A 17,986-nucleotide genomic window follows, 5' to 3' on the forward strand; every position below is an offset into this window, starting at 1 on the left:
CTTACAGCTGACTCCTCTCCATCCTGAAGATTGATTTATGTTTCCTATCCGTTAGCCAGTTTTCGATCTGGAAAATGAAAACGTAGTCCAGTCCCATGAAAAATTAGTTTTGATATGAAGCTTTGGGAAAGGCTTTTTGAAAATGCAAATATTTTATGTCTTGTTTATTGCCTGAGAGAGCTTGGAGAACTTATTGGCATCTTTGTGCCAGTCCAGCATGTCAGTGAGGTAGGATTTCCTCTGGCAGAGCAGTGGTGCCTCCCCACAGACCTTCGTGCTCTGTGAGTATTTTGTTTATTATAGAGCCCACCACTTTATCCAGAAGGTCAGACTTGTAGGTCTGTCCAAGGTCCCCTCTTGGCCCAGTTTCTTCCTCATACCCAGTAATCTCCCACCTAAGTACTTTTTGTAAAGGTGCATGGGTTCCCTCCCACCCTCCTGAAAGCACTGTGTCTTCTGCTTGCCTTTTAGCATTATCAGAACACGAATGCAATATTTCTTAGAAATATAGTAGTGATTATACATTTAATAGTGCATGATAGTGCATATAAGTCAAAACTGACCTTTTACTGGCTGTTACCTACGCTTTTCCATCTTGAAAAGTTTCTCCTTAATGTAGTATCCCAAATCGTAGTTAATATTGGTAGTATTATTGTAAAATTATCTCTGTTGAAAAAAGAAGCTGAAGCATTTTGGACATATTAGCCACAGTACACTGATAAGAAAGGAAAAAGAAAGCTTGAAGATTAATTCAGTGTGACAGAAAGCTTCAGTACCCTGGATGCAGTGCAGTAAATAGCAAATTTATATACTGGCTTCTTTAAAATCCATAACGCTTGCAGTATTGCCAGTATTTGGATAATATACTTTCTAAAGGAAAAACAGAGTATGATTATTGTTTCTTAAAAAAAAAAAAAGGAAAAAAAAAGAAAAAGTTTGTTTATGCTTTGAATATTTTGGCAATGCTCTTGTGTATAAACTTTTTTCATATTTATGTGCATAACTTCAGTTAGAATGGATGGTGGTGTTTAAGTAAAAAGGACCACATTAGTTGTCCTTTTATCATCTAGATAAGCAGCAGCTGGGCTAGTTAGTACAGATAGTGCTTTAGCAAACAGCTGGTTCTTATCTGAATGACAAAAGGCCAGGGTGGAGACCTTTTTTTATTTAAAAGAAAAAAAAAGGAAAGAAAAAAATGTTGTTTCTATTTTTATATGAAGAGAATGGAGAGAAAAGGAGCCTTAGGCAATCTGTAGTATGTAAAGTTTTCTTGTATTTTGATGAATATGATCATTTATTACAGATCAGTGCTAGGAACCAGAGAGAAAACTCTCTCTGTTCAGTGTAGAGATGAAGGAGGCACAGGGGGATCTTATCAGTGTCAGTAAATCCCTGACAGAGTCACTAAAGAAGTCTCATCTAGCCTCTTCTCAGTGCTACCCAGTGCCAGGATAAGAGGCTGTGGGCATAAACTGAAATCAGTTTAAGCATGAGAAGAAACTCTTCTGCTGGGGGAGTGGTCAAGCTCTGGCTCAGGTAGCCCAAAGAGGTTGCGGTCTCCATCCTTGGAGGTATTCAAAACCCAGCTGGAAAAGGCCCTGGGCAACCTGCCCTTGCTGACAAGGTTTGAGCAAGACATTGGACTGGATGCTGTGCAGAGGTGCCGTCCAACCTCAGCAAGTCCCTGACTCTGAATTCTCATTCCAAGCAGTACCGCTGCTTGGGGTGCCTGGCTATCGGTATGAAGAACAGGGGGCCAGTTGCTGCCTGGCTTGCTTTCCTAGCCAGGCCTTTAACGAAGGTCAGGAATTCATACACCTTTGTTTATATTACCTAGTCGTTATCAGTTAATCGAATTAAATTATACTGGATAACACCGACATCAGCTAAGGAAAGAAACTGCAATGTATAATTCAAGCTCTTTAATAGAAATGCATGAGGAAGAGTAGCTCTTTATTTCAACTGTAATCCTGCTTTGGACTGTCGATCTCTTTGTCTTCCCACAGAACAGTTTCCAAATTAAATGTATTTTTTTCTTGCATAAACTTTCTGTTGGCAGTGTAAGGAAAAGTTTTTTTGTGTGTGTGAAAGTCACTTGTGTAATTTCTGTCTAATTTTTGTTACTTTATAAAAGGCATTGTATCTTTTCTAAAATGCTTTTGTAGTTGGCTGGCTATGCCTTTGTTTAAACACATCTTTTTGAGATGCTAATTAGAGATGGAAAAAGTTTTCCCTATGAAAATGATAAAACACATGATTGACTTTGCAAATTTCAGCCATCTGAATACAGCACTCCTGCTATTTCTTTTATTTAGCTTGTACTTCCCTACTTTATGAGGTGTAAATTTCTATGCATTTCTTTGGTTCTGAGCTTTCCTCTTGTCAGTATCTTTCTAAAAATCTCTTGAGACCTTCCTACAAATGAGTTTGAAATTTGATGGGTTGTCACACAAACAAGGTCTGCGTGATATGGCTCACTAAAAGCTGGACACTTGTTACATAAAGTCATCAATATAGCACTGGGAGAAGAAATCCCAAAGCACTTTGATATTTTCACACCTTATTTAAAGGCAGTGAAATAAAGGTTAGTTTAGCATTTAATACATTTACCATGCAAGTTTAAGCTCTCAAGTAGTCTAATGTTTCTGTATGTACTTTTTTTTTTTTATTAATGTTTCAAAATTTAACATTTCTGTGTTTTTTTTTTTTTTTAATTTGCCTTAGATTTCTTTATAACAGAAGCTACAAATATTGTTTAATTTACTTTTCAGTAAAGCTGTCAGTTGTAATCTGCAATTTAAAAAAACTAATAAAACAAATCCTCATTTCACAATTTAAACCTTATTGAGTCTAATTCACTTGCACTGCAAGTTTATTATTCTCCTGCAGCTTGACGTGCCTCCAATTGTAATTGTGTTGACCCTCCGATGCAGTAAATCTCCCCAGTGCTTATCAAACTGGGAAAGATAAGTCTACAATTTGGAACTTCATTAAATATCTCATTTATATTAAACAGATGATGGCTTTGAACAGAAATAATAATTTTTACAGGCTCCGCGACCTCCGATTGTGGTCTCAGCGACTCTGGCATGCGGCATTTCGCAAATCTCCACCCGCGCTGTGGCCCTGGCTGCCCGCCAGCAACCAAATGTCAAAAGTTGTTCGTCCATCGGGCTGACTTCAAAGCCATTCTCTGAAGACTGTGGTCGAGGGCTTTGTAGCCCTCCAAGCAGATTTTTTAGAAATCTTTCATGGCATACACTTCTTAGTCATCTGGGAATTGCGGGCAGAGTGATTAATAACGGGCAGCTGTTTAAAGAAAAAAAGCACACAACAAACATGTTAGTTGTTATTATAATTCGGGAAGCTATGAACTACTCCGTTTGTGCTTGCTCGGAGACCAGCCCAGTGAAATAAGCATTCCCAGTGGCTTCAAAGAGTTTGCAGCGTGCTCGATACCTTGCAGTATCGGGTTCCCCGCTGGATTTCAGCACATATAAAATACTTGCTGTGGGAGTTGTGTAGGCATATTGTTCTTGAGATTTAACATTGCACATCAAAATGAAAAGGTGTGTTGGTGAAAACAGATAATACTTTGATGTGTGAGTTCATACAATTACCATGAAAAACACATCTATTTTTTACATTTCTTTTTTATTATTATTATATTTAATAGAGCTGGATTCAGTTCATGCCGCTTGGTTGGTTTCATGCTCTCAGGGGAGCTCATGCGGGAGCAGTAGCAAGGCAGCAGAAGGGTGCTGGAGCTCAGGAGAGCTGAGAGCCTTGCAGGTGGGAGGGCCGGATGGTGAGGGGCTGGGTGATTGGGTATGAGGCCTTGTATCTCCCCTGCTGGCTGCTGACTGCTGACAAGCTATCTCTGAGCTGACTGCCGAGCACAGGCGTTTCTTCACCCCTCTCTGAGGAGCTGTGTTGGCAGTGCCCATAGCTAATGGGGTGTCTAAACCCAGTGAGGTGGTTTTGTTGTTTTTTTTTTTTTCTTCTTCAAAACAATCTTCTTCAAAGATTGTTTTCTTTCTTTGCCGTGCACCGGTTCTGCTTTCCACTGAGATCTCTCTGGCTCTCTGAGGAAAAGGCAGTATTTCCTCTCCTCTGGAAAAATCTGAGAGGCACACGCAAAATAAAAAGGGATGGCCAGGTTCTGCAAGCAAAGGCTGAACTGGGAAGTCGCTCAGAGGAAGGAGGCTTCTGACGGAAGGCAGCTGGGACGGGGAAAAGGCCACACACGCCAACTTCTCCCCTGTGCCAAGCAGGCTGTCTCCATCAGTTCCTCCACCACCTACTTCATCTGGCTCTTAATGCCCCATGGAGGTCTGATGGGGGTCCTGGAGGGCAGGGACTGGCTGCTCCAGTGGGATCAGGCAGCCAAGAGCTCGCCAGTTGTAATTTTTGTTCCTCTGGCATGATGCCACAGCAGTGCCATGGATCAGGCCAAACGAAGCGTGTGAGGTCTCCATACACAGTGGCCAGGAAAGGCAGAGCAAAGAACTCATCACAAATAGAAAAAAAAAAAAAAACATGTAATGCGAAGCCTGACTTTTCTTTCATTCTATCTTTTTTTTTTTTTTTTTTCCTAAGTAAAAGGTGTCAATGTTTGTGTATTGGTTGCTAATATGTGTGATGGAGTTTCATGGGGCTTTCCATGATGATTACATTTGAAAGCAAATTGCGCCTCTTCAAAGAGCGCCAGCAGCCCAATTCCAAAAGGAGTTCGTGCTCTGTGCCCCTGACAGGAGTCTTGTTCTGACAGGCTGTCAGGGTGGGAAAGATGGCCCAGCTGTCTGCCTCATAACACTAAAAAAGCCCAAACCGTCTGCTTAAGAAATTCTGTAACAAAGAGACACCAGTATGCAATGTGGTTTGTTGATTTATTTTTTTTTTAACCAATTTTCTGCTGAAGGATTTGAAATTTGACAGGGCGCCGTAGGAGGTGCAGAGCAAAGTGGCTTACAAAGTTGGTCATTAAGCAGAGCTGTCATTGCAAATTATATTTGTCCAGGGTGAGAAGTTCTAGCTCATTTGGTGCCCAGACAGGTCTAGGCCTTAGGCAAGTTGTTAGACTTCCCCCATGCTGCTAAATGGACTTTCAGCGCTAATTTTCCTCTCTCTGTGCAGTTGGAGTCACCTGGGAGCCCCTCAGGGCCAGAGCTGCCCATAGAGACGCTGCTGGACGACAGGGAGCGCAGGATTTCCCATTCCCTGTACAGCGGGATCGAGGGGCTCAGCGAGTCACCCACGAGGAATGCAGCTCTGAGCAGGATCATGGGTGAGTTCCACTAATCATGCCTTGTTTTCGTCTCTTCTGGGATCCATGGAAGGGTGACTAATGCATTATTTGTGTGGGAGTCGGGGAACATGGAGGTTTGTACTGACCAAATTAAAAAGTGCCTTAAAATTATTCCAAGCAAGCCTTCTGGATACATAATTTGAGAAAGAAAGCTAATAAAAGGATTTATAAAGTGAATTTCTCATTCCATGGTAGGTCATAGAACAAACCACAGGAGCACTTAACATGGTTTTTCATGGTTTTTCTGGGAAGAGAAGTTATTGGTTGGTCTAGTTTCTAGCTTCATTCAGATGAAAAGTCACCACTTTCTATAAGGAATTTTTAATTAATTTCAGCATTTGTTCTCTTCCACGTCAGTCATATAGAATAAACAAGGTAACTTGTACCCATTTATGCTTATTAGGTTATTTCATTAATTTGTTTTATTTTTTTTTATTCACAGGACAACAATTTTAAAACCTTATAACTAATTTTAAGCATCCTTTGTGCAAATTCTGTCTTCATGGCCCCAGTGGATAATGAGGTTATTAGTGGTTGTTCCGCAGCAATTCAGTTTCTTGTGTACAGAGCTAGCTAATAAAGACTTTTCTTGCCACAGGAGTGGTTGCATTTACTGACTATGATGGAGTTAGTCTGAAAAGATCTTCAAATTTAAAACACAAAAGGCAGTTTGATTAAAATAGCACTTGACATAAGATGTTACGATTGCTTGCTTGAGCTGCAAGTTTTGAACATTAAAAATGGCCATTAAATCTTTGACTTTTCTTTAGTGTGCTTGACACACAGAGATTATGTTAGAAGATGCTGCTACAAAGTGGATATAAAACAACAGTGAATTTAGTTTGGAATTAAGGTTGATTTTCAGCCTTAGAAAAATGAATGTCTACATTTTTTCCAGCCAACAGTTTGTATATATCTTTCACTATGTCTTGGGGTTGTTGTTTTTATTATTATTATTATTATTATTATTATTATTATTATTATTATTATTATTATTATTTAATTTGGGATTTGTTTTTTTGTTAGCAGTAGCAGAATAACAGTAAACTCCCTAAAAATCCACAAATTTGCTATTTAAAATACTTCATCCCTCAGGTCTTTTGTCTTCTTTAGTACATCTGGGCAACAGTAATTAGAAACAAATCACATTCTGTTCTATGGCATTACATCTCTTGGAAGCTGGAATAATGATAGTGTACCTGAGAATCACTGGAGCATGAAACATTTTCACCCAAAGTCATATGCTATTAAAGATAACATTTAAAAAAAACCTACATATTTGTTGAAAAAATTAAGGAATGGTAAAATAATCTGAAGTCTTTAGCACTACTTTTCCTAAGAAGAGACTAGCTCCTGTGGTGTCAGGGGTTTAGATAAAATATATTCAAAGCACTACCTTCTGCTTTTCCCATCAGTGTTGGAGAGGATTTACAAGTCCAACTCCTATAAGCATTAAGGAGTTAGCGCTTAAACACCTTGTCCAGTGATGGAAGAAGAAACCATGAGTGAGTCTGCGTGTATGTGCATCAGGCAGTGCAGTGTGCTGCCCCATCAAAGCAACACCCAACTTGCCATGCCAAATCAAACCAGTGCTTCATCAGTCTGGTGTCGCCCCTTTAGTGGTAGCCCATAACATATGTTCGAATAAAAGACCAAAAGTCTTTCCAAAGCCTTTAAAACCTAGTGCTTTTGGATACCTCTGCAACATACAGATAGGGGTAAAAAATCTCTCCTGCGTTTTGTATTAGCTCTATAATCTGAAATGTATGGCTCGATTTCCTCTCTATCATTCTTTATTTATTGTTTTCAGAGACCGGGAACTATGTAGAAAGTTGGTTTAGAATAGGTTATGACTGAAAACCATTAATGCTTTAGTTGGAAGCACATGAAAGATCAAATCGTGCCTGCATCTCATAGTAAATGTGGAATGCTGTAACTGAAAACTGGTTTTGCCAGAACTGCGTCATTCCCTTCTGCAGTCATATGGGCTTCACAAAGCTGTCATGTTTAAAGACGGTTTTCAGATAGCGGTCAGTTTCCTAATATGCTAATTTTTGTGAATGAATCAGAACACCACTACATCAAAGCCACAGTGTTTACAGTCTTTTGTGATGTTATTGCACGCATGTTTTGTTGCAGTGCTGTACAGCAGAACAGTGTTGTTACCTGTTGGCAGAGACATGTCCAGGTTGCTTGATTCAGGTAGCTACAGTTTGTAAGGCTTGTTTATTATCCAGTGGACTTCCTGGACTAGCATGCATAAGGAGAAAACTCTCAACTGCCTTTATTTTCCTGAGAAGGCAGTGTTACGTGACTCTTCAAAAGTTTTCCTCCTCTCTTGAAAATTGGCCTAAAAGCAAGGATCAGTTAGAAGAATAGTCTGGCTGAGTAAATCCAGGGGTCTGGCCCTCCCCATCCTGGTTCTGACCATGAAAAGAAGCAAAAAGAAGTGCTTTTATAGCACTTTTTGTAGTGCTGATTCCCCCGAGTGCTCTCCCAGTATTGAGGAGCCATCTGACTTAGGGGCTCTCTGAATCACTTGGTGTCTTTTTATTCAGCCCTCAATAGATTTAACAATGCAAACTCTTGGTACTTGGCGGCAAGCACAAATCCCAGTTTGATTTCATGTGCTAAGTACTGTGGCTTTCCGATTCCTTTGCTATTTGATAAAACTGATGCATTTTGAGTTTGTTTTTTTTTTCCTTCCCAAGGTCAACTATTCAAAAGTGATAGTCTTAAGGTCTGGAAAATTCCTTTTCTCTTCAGTCATTGCTTAAAGTTGGAAAAAAACTTCTAAAGGAATTTTTTTTCTTTTAAATATACCTAATGTAATTGTCAGGGAAAGTATTTAAAACGGTTTGCTTTACTCTTTCAACCTATAACTGAAAGCAGCACTGCTTGTCAGAGCCTTGTCGTGAGAGTGGGAATGAAATACCCATTTTAGAATGCCATTTGTGTTATGTAAAGTAATATTTGCTTACTGGAGAAAGGCAGCACAAATCTTTCAATTTTTCAGATGATTGTTATGTTGATCTACTTCTCTAGAAAGTTATTGCTACTAATTTATAGATTTTCTTATGCTTCTTCACTTTATTTAACTGAAATTTTTTGATGAAGAAGAGAGGTGATACCTCTCTGTATTCAGGGAATGATGTTTTTGTATGTACAGCGTGGTTTTCTGTGTTCAGGGAATGATACAATGCAGATACTCTCTTCTAAGCATTAGACAGCTATGGTAAACCTTTAGGTTTTTTTATTTATTTTTAATGCTTTCAGGTTGCATGATGGTAGTACATTTGAAATAACTGTTATGCTAGTTTGCTTGTCTCTGTGATTAAAAATTCAAGTCTTTCCTTCTGATACACCATTCTTGTATAGAATCCATTATGCTCCTGAGTTTTGCAATACGCAAATACATAGCTGCTGTCTATATAAATTATTCTTATTCAACAAACAGTTTAGTACAAAGTCCTCTTTCATCTCTTTCTTCCAGTTGCTGGTATTTTTTTTTACGAACATAGTGGGTTTTGTTGCTAGCAGTGACTAAACAGAGTTATTTTTCAGAGGTTACACAGAATAACAATGGCTTGCATTGAATCGGCTTTTCATCCTGAAGTATCCCCCAGAACTTGGTAAAAAATGATAGTTACTGCACAACAGGAAGTACTTTGTTCTCTGCACAAATAATTGCTATCGTCAGGATAGAAATCAGGAGGAAGCACTAAAAAGAAAAAAAGAAAAAGCTAGAGATGTAGAGTGTTTGTGCCAATGAAATGAACATAACCCTTTACAAGCAGAATGCAGTTCCCCAGCTGTGAATCTGAGCCGAACATGGTGGTCTACTACAGTCTTGACAGTCCTGAGTACTCTCTTGAGATCCAAAGCCTGGATACAGTGGAGACATTTATGCCCTTACACATTCCTCATGCATCTATTCCCAATCCCACACCTTTAATTAGCCTGCAAAATTAAACGATGTGTCTATCTGGGGGAAATTTTGCCATAAGTCACTATAGTGTTGGGGACAAATATGCTGTTAGTGAAAAATAAATAAGTTTAGATCTGGAGAAGTTCAAATTTCTCATTGCCCAATCCTCTGTATTGCTCCTGTAAGAAGTCTTATTGCTATTGCCATCGTCACCATCTCTATTTTCTTTTATTATTATTTCTATTAGTATTTTCTCATCTTGTGAACAAGAATCTGACCAGATATAGATGGGTGAGTTGGTCTTCCCAGCGCAGTGTAGTAGGGGAGCCAAATTATTTTAATAAAGAGATTAACAGAATTTCAAGGATTTTTAAGATTTAAAAGAACTTCCTGGGAGCTGGAGTAGTTGGCTTCTATGGGAGAAAACCAGCTGATCATTTTATGTATTGTGTATGCTCATTTTGTTTGTTTGTTTGTTTTGTTTTGGAATAAGCCATGTTGGTGGCTTAATTCAGTTCCAAACCATTTTTGATCAAGTTTAAAGCATTGTTTCTTGACATATTTTTCCTTGTAAACTGAAAGTCCTCATAGACCTGGAGACCATCCATTTGGTATTGGAGCTCTGAGACTCCCTTTTCTGCACAGACAGATGGGAACTCTTCTTACCCTAGGCTTAGGTCCCCTAGCTATGGTTGTTTTGTTCGGTAACTTGTTCAAGAAATTTGAGCCTCATTGTCCTGAGGTGAGACACACTTGAAAGGAAGAATTTTCCTTCCTCATTACAGTGTACACAATACTACATATTATTACAGAACTGAACTTGAATTAATGTATGCAGAACTGGACTTGAAGTGTATTCAGATTCTAAATTTAATAGCACTTTTCTAGCCCGAGAGAAAATTGTTGTCTCGGAGAGGTTTGTTGGCAGCTCGAGTAAAGTCTCAGATTTGTAGATCAGTCAAATATACTGACGATTACTAGGTTTGAAGTTTCTTTGATGTTTCCTTGTAATGTTTCTCACAAAACTTGCAGAGTTGCTTTCTCCAAGGGGTATTTTCTGTCCACTTCAGCTGAGCTCTCTACAAAGGACATACCGAGCCTTTTGCTGAGGTCTGGCTAACCATCTGCTGGAGGTGAAGCCTTTCACCTGCTTTTAGCTTCATCTGCAGTGAAAAGCATAGGCATGTCAGATGGGTTTTCTGCTTAATTCCAAAGCAACTATTAAAATGTCACTCTTCACCCTTGTCAGATATAAAGAAGGGTAGTGAAAAGTTAAAAATGTTACTGAATTACTTGAGCCTCTCAAATGGGAAGTTCAATCTGCAGAATGCCATAAGGTTATACCTTTTCTCAATCAATTCTTTGGAGACATTATTAACTACAGAGTTAACAATCTTGTAGGCATTATATTTGGAAAGAAGTACATCACCACGCTAAACATTAACCCGTCCATCAAAGAAGCTATTGCTGGGCAAAGAATCAGCTGTTATGCAAACTGAACCATTCATTTCATTTTGACAGTGATGAGATGTTTGCTGTGCAGGACCTTTTCCTTCCAGCCACTTTCACCTTTTCAAAGATCTCTTTTGAAGCCAGTTTCGCCCCCTTTGGAAAGCTATACAAAATGTATTATCTAGGCATTGATGATTTTAGCTAGCTATGTAGTAATTAGCTAATTACTCTTTATGTGTGTCTTCCCCCCCCTCCTCCCCTATAATTGCAAAAAAGTGGTAACAGTAAATGAAACATTTCCAGGGAAAAAAAAAAAGTGGGTGGGTGGGTGGGGAATGGACAGAAGGGGAGTACTTTTCACCTAATTGCATGCAGTCTGACAGCTTTGTCATATCTGTAGTAAAAATATAGGGTGAGTATTTGCCGTATCCATACAAGTGGCTCATGTTATGGAAATCAGAAATTTGCTGTATGTTATTCCTGCAGTGCATCACAGTTTTAGAATAGTCAAGTTTGTTGTCAGCTTAATGGTTGATTAAGCTAGGGCTTTTCCCCTCATGAGATGTGACAATTTTACTAATTGTTTTAGAAAGTAATACATATCCAGTAGTAAAATTCATGTAATGTCATGATCTTTCATTAGAAATAATATTGTGTGTAGTGAGAGTTGGGACCAAACATTTTAATTGGTAGTTATTTTATTTTATTTTATTTTATTTTGCTTGAGGATCAATATGAATATTAAAAAAATTTTTTTGAAGATTCTTTCAGAGAATAAAAAGTGCATCTAATATGAAGGAATCACACTTAATACTTTGCCATTGCCTCAGATAACTCTATAATGTTAATTCAGGTTTGCAAATCATTTTTTTTCCTTACAGCAAGTTTTAGCTTAGTGTTTCTAAATACTGAAATAACCTGTTTATTTCAAGTTAAGAACTGAAATGCTGATAATTCTATGTTTCTACCATCTTCCAAATAATGATAGATAATCCCTATTTTCTCAGCTCTGTATTTCATGCCTATATCCTGAAAACAGATTTATTCAGCTTAGACCAAAGCATTGCAATGAAAATGTTACTCTTTCTGATAGTCTTTATGGTTGTTTAGTTTGTTTTGGTAACAAAATTTTCTATAGGCTTAAAAGTTGCTTCTACTCTGTACTCAGCAGTTTGAAAACTGATACACAGTTTTATGCATCAAAATGCATTGAAATACTGGAAAATACAATTATATGTATATATTTATCACTATAAAAGGAACAGTGGTAGTGGTTCATAATGTTTATATATGCATTCCCTTCATTACCTCAGAAGTGTTTGATGCAAGAGAAGATAAGACTTCTTGCAGTAGGCTGCAGGTACAAGTGGTGTATGTTGCTTTTCAGACCTCTGCATAGGACTATGTATATAAAGTGAGACGTACCTGATGTTATTATCTGTGTTATGTTGCTCTTATCAGTAGGATTGCTGTTTGACATGATGTTTTATTGGTCTTGTTTATAAGTTATTCGAGGTATTCTCTGTGATGATTTAGTTTTCATTTTTGTTTTATTTCCTTTTGTTTTTCAGGTAAATATCAGCTGTCTCCAACAGTGAACATGCCCCAGGATGACACTGTCATTATTGAAGATGACAGGCTGTCAGTACTCCCTCCACATCTCTCTGACCAGTCGTCATCTAGTTCCCATGATGATGTTGGATTTGGCACTGTTGATGCTGGTGGATGGGCTAAAGCTGCAATTAATGAGTCAACAGACTGGTAAGAAGTTAAAAATAGATGACTGCAGTTACATCTTTATCTTAAGTTTAATTTTTGGCTACTGCTAATATTAATCTTTTTTTCTTTTTTTTTTCTTTTTCATCGCATTTAGATTTCACTATTTTTAGACTTGTAATTGCTCCTGTTTCTGGAAGGAAGTCTGTACATATTATTTATTAAACTTTTTTTTACTTTTGGATGGAGTTTTGTGCTGTCTTCAAGCCCACTTGTGGAAATTTGCTAATTGTTTTAAGACCAAATTAGCATATAGCTGTGCTCATTTGAAGATTTAATATTAATTCAGTTACCAACTGAGATAGCTAAAAAAAAAAAAAAAAAGCTAAATTTAGCAAAGATGAAAAAATTCCAATTCAAAAATTTAATTTATAATTCTTGCTGTAAATATTTCTAAGTCTATAAGATAAATGTTTTATTTTTTATATTTTTGTAAATATTTAGCAGCCTTCTAATATACTTCTTTATACTTTCTTGATTTTCGTAATAACATATAGTAATTTTAAAATCTGTTTAGAGGACAAGGTAGGTCTTTGTACTTCCCTGTTAGTGTTAATGGTTGTGCAACAAGAATTAGTTAAGACTTCTTTATTTTGAAGGGATACCTTTTATATCATAATATGATTTGTATCATGCAAAGGTAGTGTACTATAATAATTTAACGTTTAAAAATATTGAAAGTCATTCTATTTTATATGTTTAATCCATAATAAAAATAATTTCTTTAAATCTTAGGTTGATTCTCTAATTACTTTTATACATTTTAATATGAGACTCTTAATGAGAAGTGCATTGATTTCTATTATTGACTTGCTTATATTCCTGGCAAAGAAATACTGTTTATTAGCTTAGTTAGTATACAATTAATACAGATCTAAGATTTAATTTGCAAGTCCTGTAATTATCTATAGTAAGAGCAAAATAAAAGCCCACCTCTGTACACTTCAACTTCTTAAAGCTAGATAATTACCACAAATGGTGTGAAGTGTATGAATTTTCTTATTTCTCTTGTCTCTCGAGCCTGTTATGAATGTGTCAGCAATATCTTAATAAAACAGCAATAGCACCTGTCAGCTGATATGCACCTGTCAGCTTCTTCTGTGGTTTATATTAGTTTATTTCTTCTTATGTCTGGGGATTGTGCTCTGTATTTTTAAACACAGTTTTAATGATTGTATAAAACGATAAAGTTTTTTCATCCTCATTTGCCTTTTTCGATGTTGCAGCTCTTCTCGCGGACAAGTCATACCTCTAATTTGGGCTCTTGAAAAGTCCATCTGTCTTCTGTAAAAGCTTTTAGAGCTGAAAATCTGAGATGTTTAAATAGCATAGTACTCAAGACTGCATATAATGGCTTATTGCTGAGGGATTTTTTTTTATCCGAATATGAGCAAAAAAATACAGCACAAAGTAAGAGGCCATTTGAAACCTGCAGATGCTTTTACATTTACTTCTGCAGCGTATCTTGCTATTCATATACTTCTTTGAAAATGAGCATTACAGTAAAGAAAATAGAGATTAGATATTGTGGAATTGATCATGCTCGAAACCTTTAAACCTGTATCTTTATAAGAAATTGTAAAGGTCTTCAAATACAATTGCAGTTAAAAGAGTAGATGAGTACAGCGCCTTACAGGATAATGTATTCTATTTGTAAAAAAAGTAAATAGCAGTAGAAGTAGATTGTTGCATTAATTTCCTGCTGCTAATGGATGGAGGAAGACTTGTAAAATGAAGGTGCATTGTATGATTTAGCTGGAAGGCACAAAGGGTAAAACTAAGAATATGGATGAAGGGTTATCCAAACAAGAATGGCAGCTGTTCTGAATCACAGAAGAAAATGTAAGCTTTTCCAGCCTGACAATATCTCCCTAATCCTTGATGAAAATGTTATGAAAACAAAGGGGCAATAAGACAGGATTAATAAGTGGAATTTTAATAACATTGAGGGTCAGAAGACGGTTACATTCTTTTAAGGATCAGCTGTCATTCCAGAAACCTTATTTGTTAAGTATTCTAGAATATAGTAAATTGCATTTGGCAATGCTTAATGACTTGCATTAAATTCACCTTCTGTCTTCCATTAATGTGGTTGAAAAATATTAAAATGAGGCATTTTTAGGGGTATTAGTTACTCCTCTGTGCTCTCTGGCTTTTCTAGTTACGGATCTTCAGTGGGGCTTTTGAACACTTTTGCGCAAAATAGATGTATTCAAACTCCTGTGATCTGCATGTTCCCTAATTTCTAAAACACCTGTGGATCATTAATAATAGAAATAAACCAGAACATGAAAACTGATGACAGACTCTGACATTTGTACTCTAAAAAGGTATGGGATATCATGATGTCAGAGAGTAAGTAATTTTTGGTGCTAAATAGCTCCGCTCATATTCCAGATATGATGCAAACATACGGTAATAATCCCCATAAGAAATACGTGTGGAAGATAGGTGTGCTAAATGCAGATATGGGCAATGCCCTTAAACATGGGGACATTTGAAACACTGGGATTTGATCTCCAGAATTTGTGATTGCTGATGCTGTGTCAGACCCCACCATCCTCTACATGAGAATGCCCTTTCCAAGTTTTATTTAACTTTGGAGTTTCAGTGTGTTCTCAGGACTTCAAATGAATATATGCATGCAGGCTGTATTTACATGAAAATGATATTCAGCTTTATTAGAAGCTTTATGTATGCTGATCAAAGCAAGCTCATATGAAAAAAGGAGCATGCAGCCAAAACAAATAGTGTTAGAAATTCACCCCTTTTGAAGGAAGTGCCACATGATACATTTTGTTCGGCAGGATGGAGCTGGTCATCCTTAACTAACGTGAGCTGCATTAACAGATGTTGCTAGAGAAAATTTTCACTTAGTAAAACCACATTTTTCTAGCTTCTTTCTAGTAGAGAGCCAGAAACTCCTGTGTGGCCTTGGGAAAGCCATTTATGATCTGATTACGAAAGGTGTTGAGTTGGGTCACTCAGAGAATGTTTTCAAACTTAGGTGGTTCATATTCATCTACAAGTTGCACTGCTGAAAATGCTAGAAGTATGTATTGACTTCATCCATTTTACCTTTTGGTTGTGTGGAGATCATTTTTTCCCTGTTTTGTGGGTGTGAATGCAAGGACTAAATAGTGTTTTTTTTCGTTCAGGCTCTGATTCATCAGAGCTTTTAAGCATATGCTTCAAAACCTTGCTAAACTATGCAGACATCTCTGAAATAGTTGCTGCAATTAAATGTAAAACGTTATGAGCCTGAGCCAGAAATATTAAAGTCAAAAGGCACTTGACATTGACTTTATTCATAAAAAGTTCTGATTCTGCTCTTATTTAAGTATTACATGCTTGTCACATGCACGTATCTTATTATTTGTAAATCTGCCACTGCTAGACTGAATTTCTTCTACACTGCCTAGTAATGCAGATAGTGATTTTCATCATTTATAGGACTCGATGCCTCTGGACACATTTCCTTAGCTCTCTTCATTGTTGTGCCTAGTACCCAGGTGTTTCTCGATCAAAGATGCTTCTATAAATTACCGTATGTGGCATGCATAAGCATGTTCACATTACATAATTTAAAAGTATAAGTTCATTTCTGCAGAAACTTTTCCTGTTTCTCACTAGGTATAAAATGTGAATTTTAACTGGCCCTTAAAATAGAAAATAATTATTTTGAAATATACTGCATAGTAACATGTAGGTATACAATATTTTGAATGACATGTAGAGAGACATGCTTAGAGATCTCAGTGACAAGATATTCAGCTTTTTTATCATGAAGTGCAACAATTGAAAGAGGAATTTTGAGGATTTTTTCCCTACTGGATAGATAATGATGGTGCAAAGTACTTTATTTTTTTTTTCCTGTTGTTTGTTTGTTTGTTTTTCTCAGTAATTTATGCTTTAGATTTCTCCTTCTGTCAACTTAAGTAGAAATCTAAATCTTTGGGCTTGCCTTCAGGCTCTTATTAACAGTTTTCCCTTTTTTTGGGAGTCAGAAGACCCTTGTGTGAATTTTCTTTCAGTTGGTCTATTTGCAGTAAGTGATCTTACAGTGGTCCTTTAATTGCTTCTCTTTCTCTCTCCTTCTCTCCCTCTCTCTCCCTTTCTCTGTGGTGTGGCCACGGTGACACATTACAAGCCTAGGGTTTAGCTTGCACACCAAACTCATTTTGCCTGTGTTCTTGCATTCATAATTCTACCAACATCAGACCAACATTATTAAATCTGTCTTCAGAAAGCTTCTGAAGCCAAGGTCATGCAAGAAACCTGCAGAAGAGACCAAATCTGAGTCCAACTTAATGATGAAACCATTGTGGTGAATACTTGCTCTTTAGTGGAGTACTAAGTAAAAATATGTTTGTCTATCATAGCCAAGTTAAAACCAGGAAATGCTATAGAATTTTAATAGGCAGTCTTTAAATTAAGAACTTAGGGAAGTCTCTGTGGGCTTCAGGCAGGACAGATTCTGTGTATGCTTTACAAAAAATATTTTGTGATGAAGAAAAATATAAGTTGGTATTAAGAGAATATACTGGTTTCTCATTAAGAAAATGGATTTTTTTATTCTCTCTCAAATTATTCCTGTGTTGGGGTCATATATTCTGATAGTATATGTATAGCTTTACACGAGAGATGTACATCTTTCATTAAAGCTCGTGAGTGAATTTTTTTATTCTTTTTAAGTGGAATTGCTTGATGCAGTGAAACAAATCCATTGTGTGTGTAACTGACTACTTGCATTGGTTTATTTAAAAATGTGTACTTTATTGTTGGTTGAAGTCACATGCTAAATAAATGCTTTTCTCTGCAGAGTGAAAGGTTGCGTGATCTTGATAAATGTTCGCATGATTTTTCTCCCTTCCTACAGCACTCTTAGTCCAGATGTTGATCCAGTGCTTGCCTTCCAGCGAGAGGGTTTTGGACGCCAGAGCATGTCAGAAAAGCGTACAAAGCAATTTTCAGATGCCAGTCAGTTGGAGTTTGTTAAAACACGAAAATCCAAAAGCATGGATCTAGGTAGTGAGTGATATTTTTTTAATTGTTTTCTTTGAACCTGATTTTCACGTTGTAAGTATATAGATTTTCTAATTTCAAACACATTATTTATGTGCAGTAATACTGTGCATAAGGTCTACTGGTGTGAAGTAAAGTATTCTTAACATGAATGTCCAAGTGGCCTGTGTATTGTTCTTACCACTTGTAAATGTCCATACATTTAAATATCAGAACCCTCTGGATATACAGTTATATGTAAATATTGAATATATTCATTAAAATAGAGGTGAAAAGTGCATTTAACAATCCATGTAGAATAACTGTGTAAAAATGTACCATGCTGTGGTTATGGGTGCATAGAATTATTCTCTGTTCATGATTATAATTCAATTAGCCTTAAAGACCCTTAGTAGCTTTTATTTTATAGGTGGATTTTGATTAAGATATTAAAGATGCAAAGTGTTTTTTTTGAAGAAATCATTCAGAATTAGAAAATCAAGGTAGTCTGACTTCTG

General features: G+C 36.9%; 1 protein-coding gene across 24 annotated transcripts in view; it reads left to right on the forward strand.

Annotated features, from left to right (window-relative positions):
- PARD3 (par-3 family cell polarity regulator) overlaps window positions 1–17,986 on the forward strand; it is a 444,438-nt gene that overhangs the window by 271,069 nt on the left and 155,383 nt on the right. For 19 of the 24 annotated variants that reach the window (XM_068673555.1, XM_068673556.1, XM_068673553.1 and 16 more), the window contains 3 exons: window positions 5,137–5,287; window positions 12,260–12,449; window positions 17,344–17,495. In XM_068673555.1, coding sequence (XP_068529656.1) covers window positions 5,137–5,287; window positions 12,260–12,449; window positions 17,344–17,495 — 493 coding nt within the window. The remainder of the gene's footprint in view (window positions 1–5,136; window positions 5,288–12,259; window positions 12,450–17,343; window positions 17,496–17,986) is intronic. The other 5 variants (XM_068673535.1, XM_068673538.1, XM_068673544.1 and 2 more) reach the window with 1 other exon arrangement.

The sequence above is a fragment of the Anas acuta genome, chromosome 2 (assembly GCF_963932015.1).
Source record: "Anas acuta chromosome 2, bAnaAcu1.1, whole genome shotgun sequence".
NCBI classification, from domain to species: domain Eukaryota; kingdom Metazoa; phylum Chordata; class Aves; order Anseriformes; family Anatidae; genus Anas; species Anas acuta.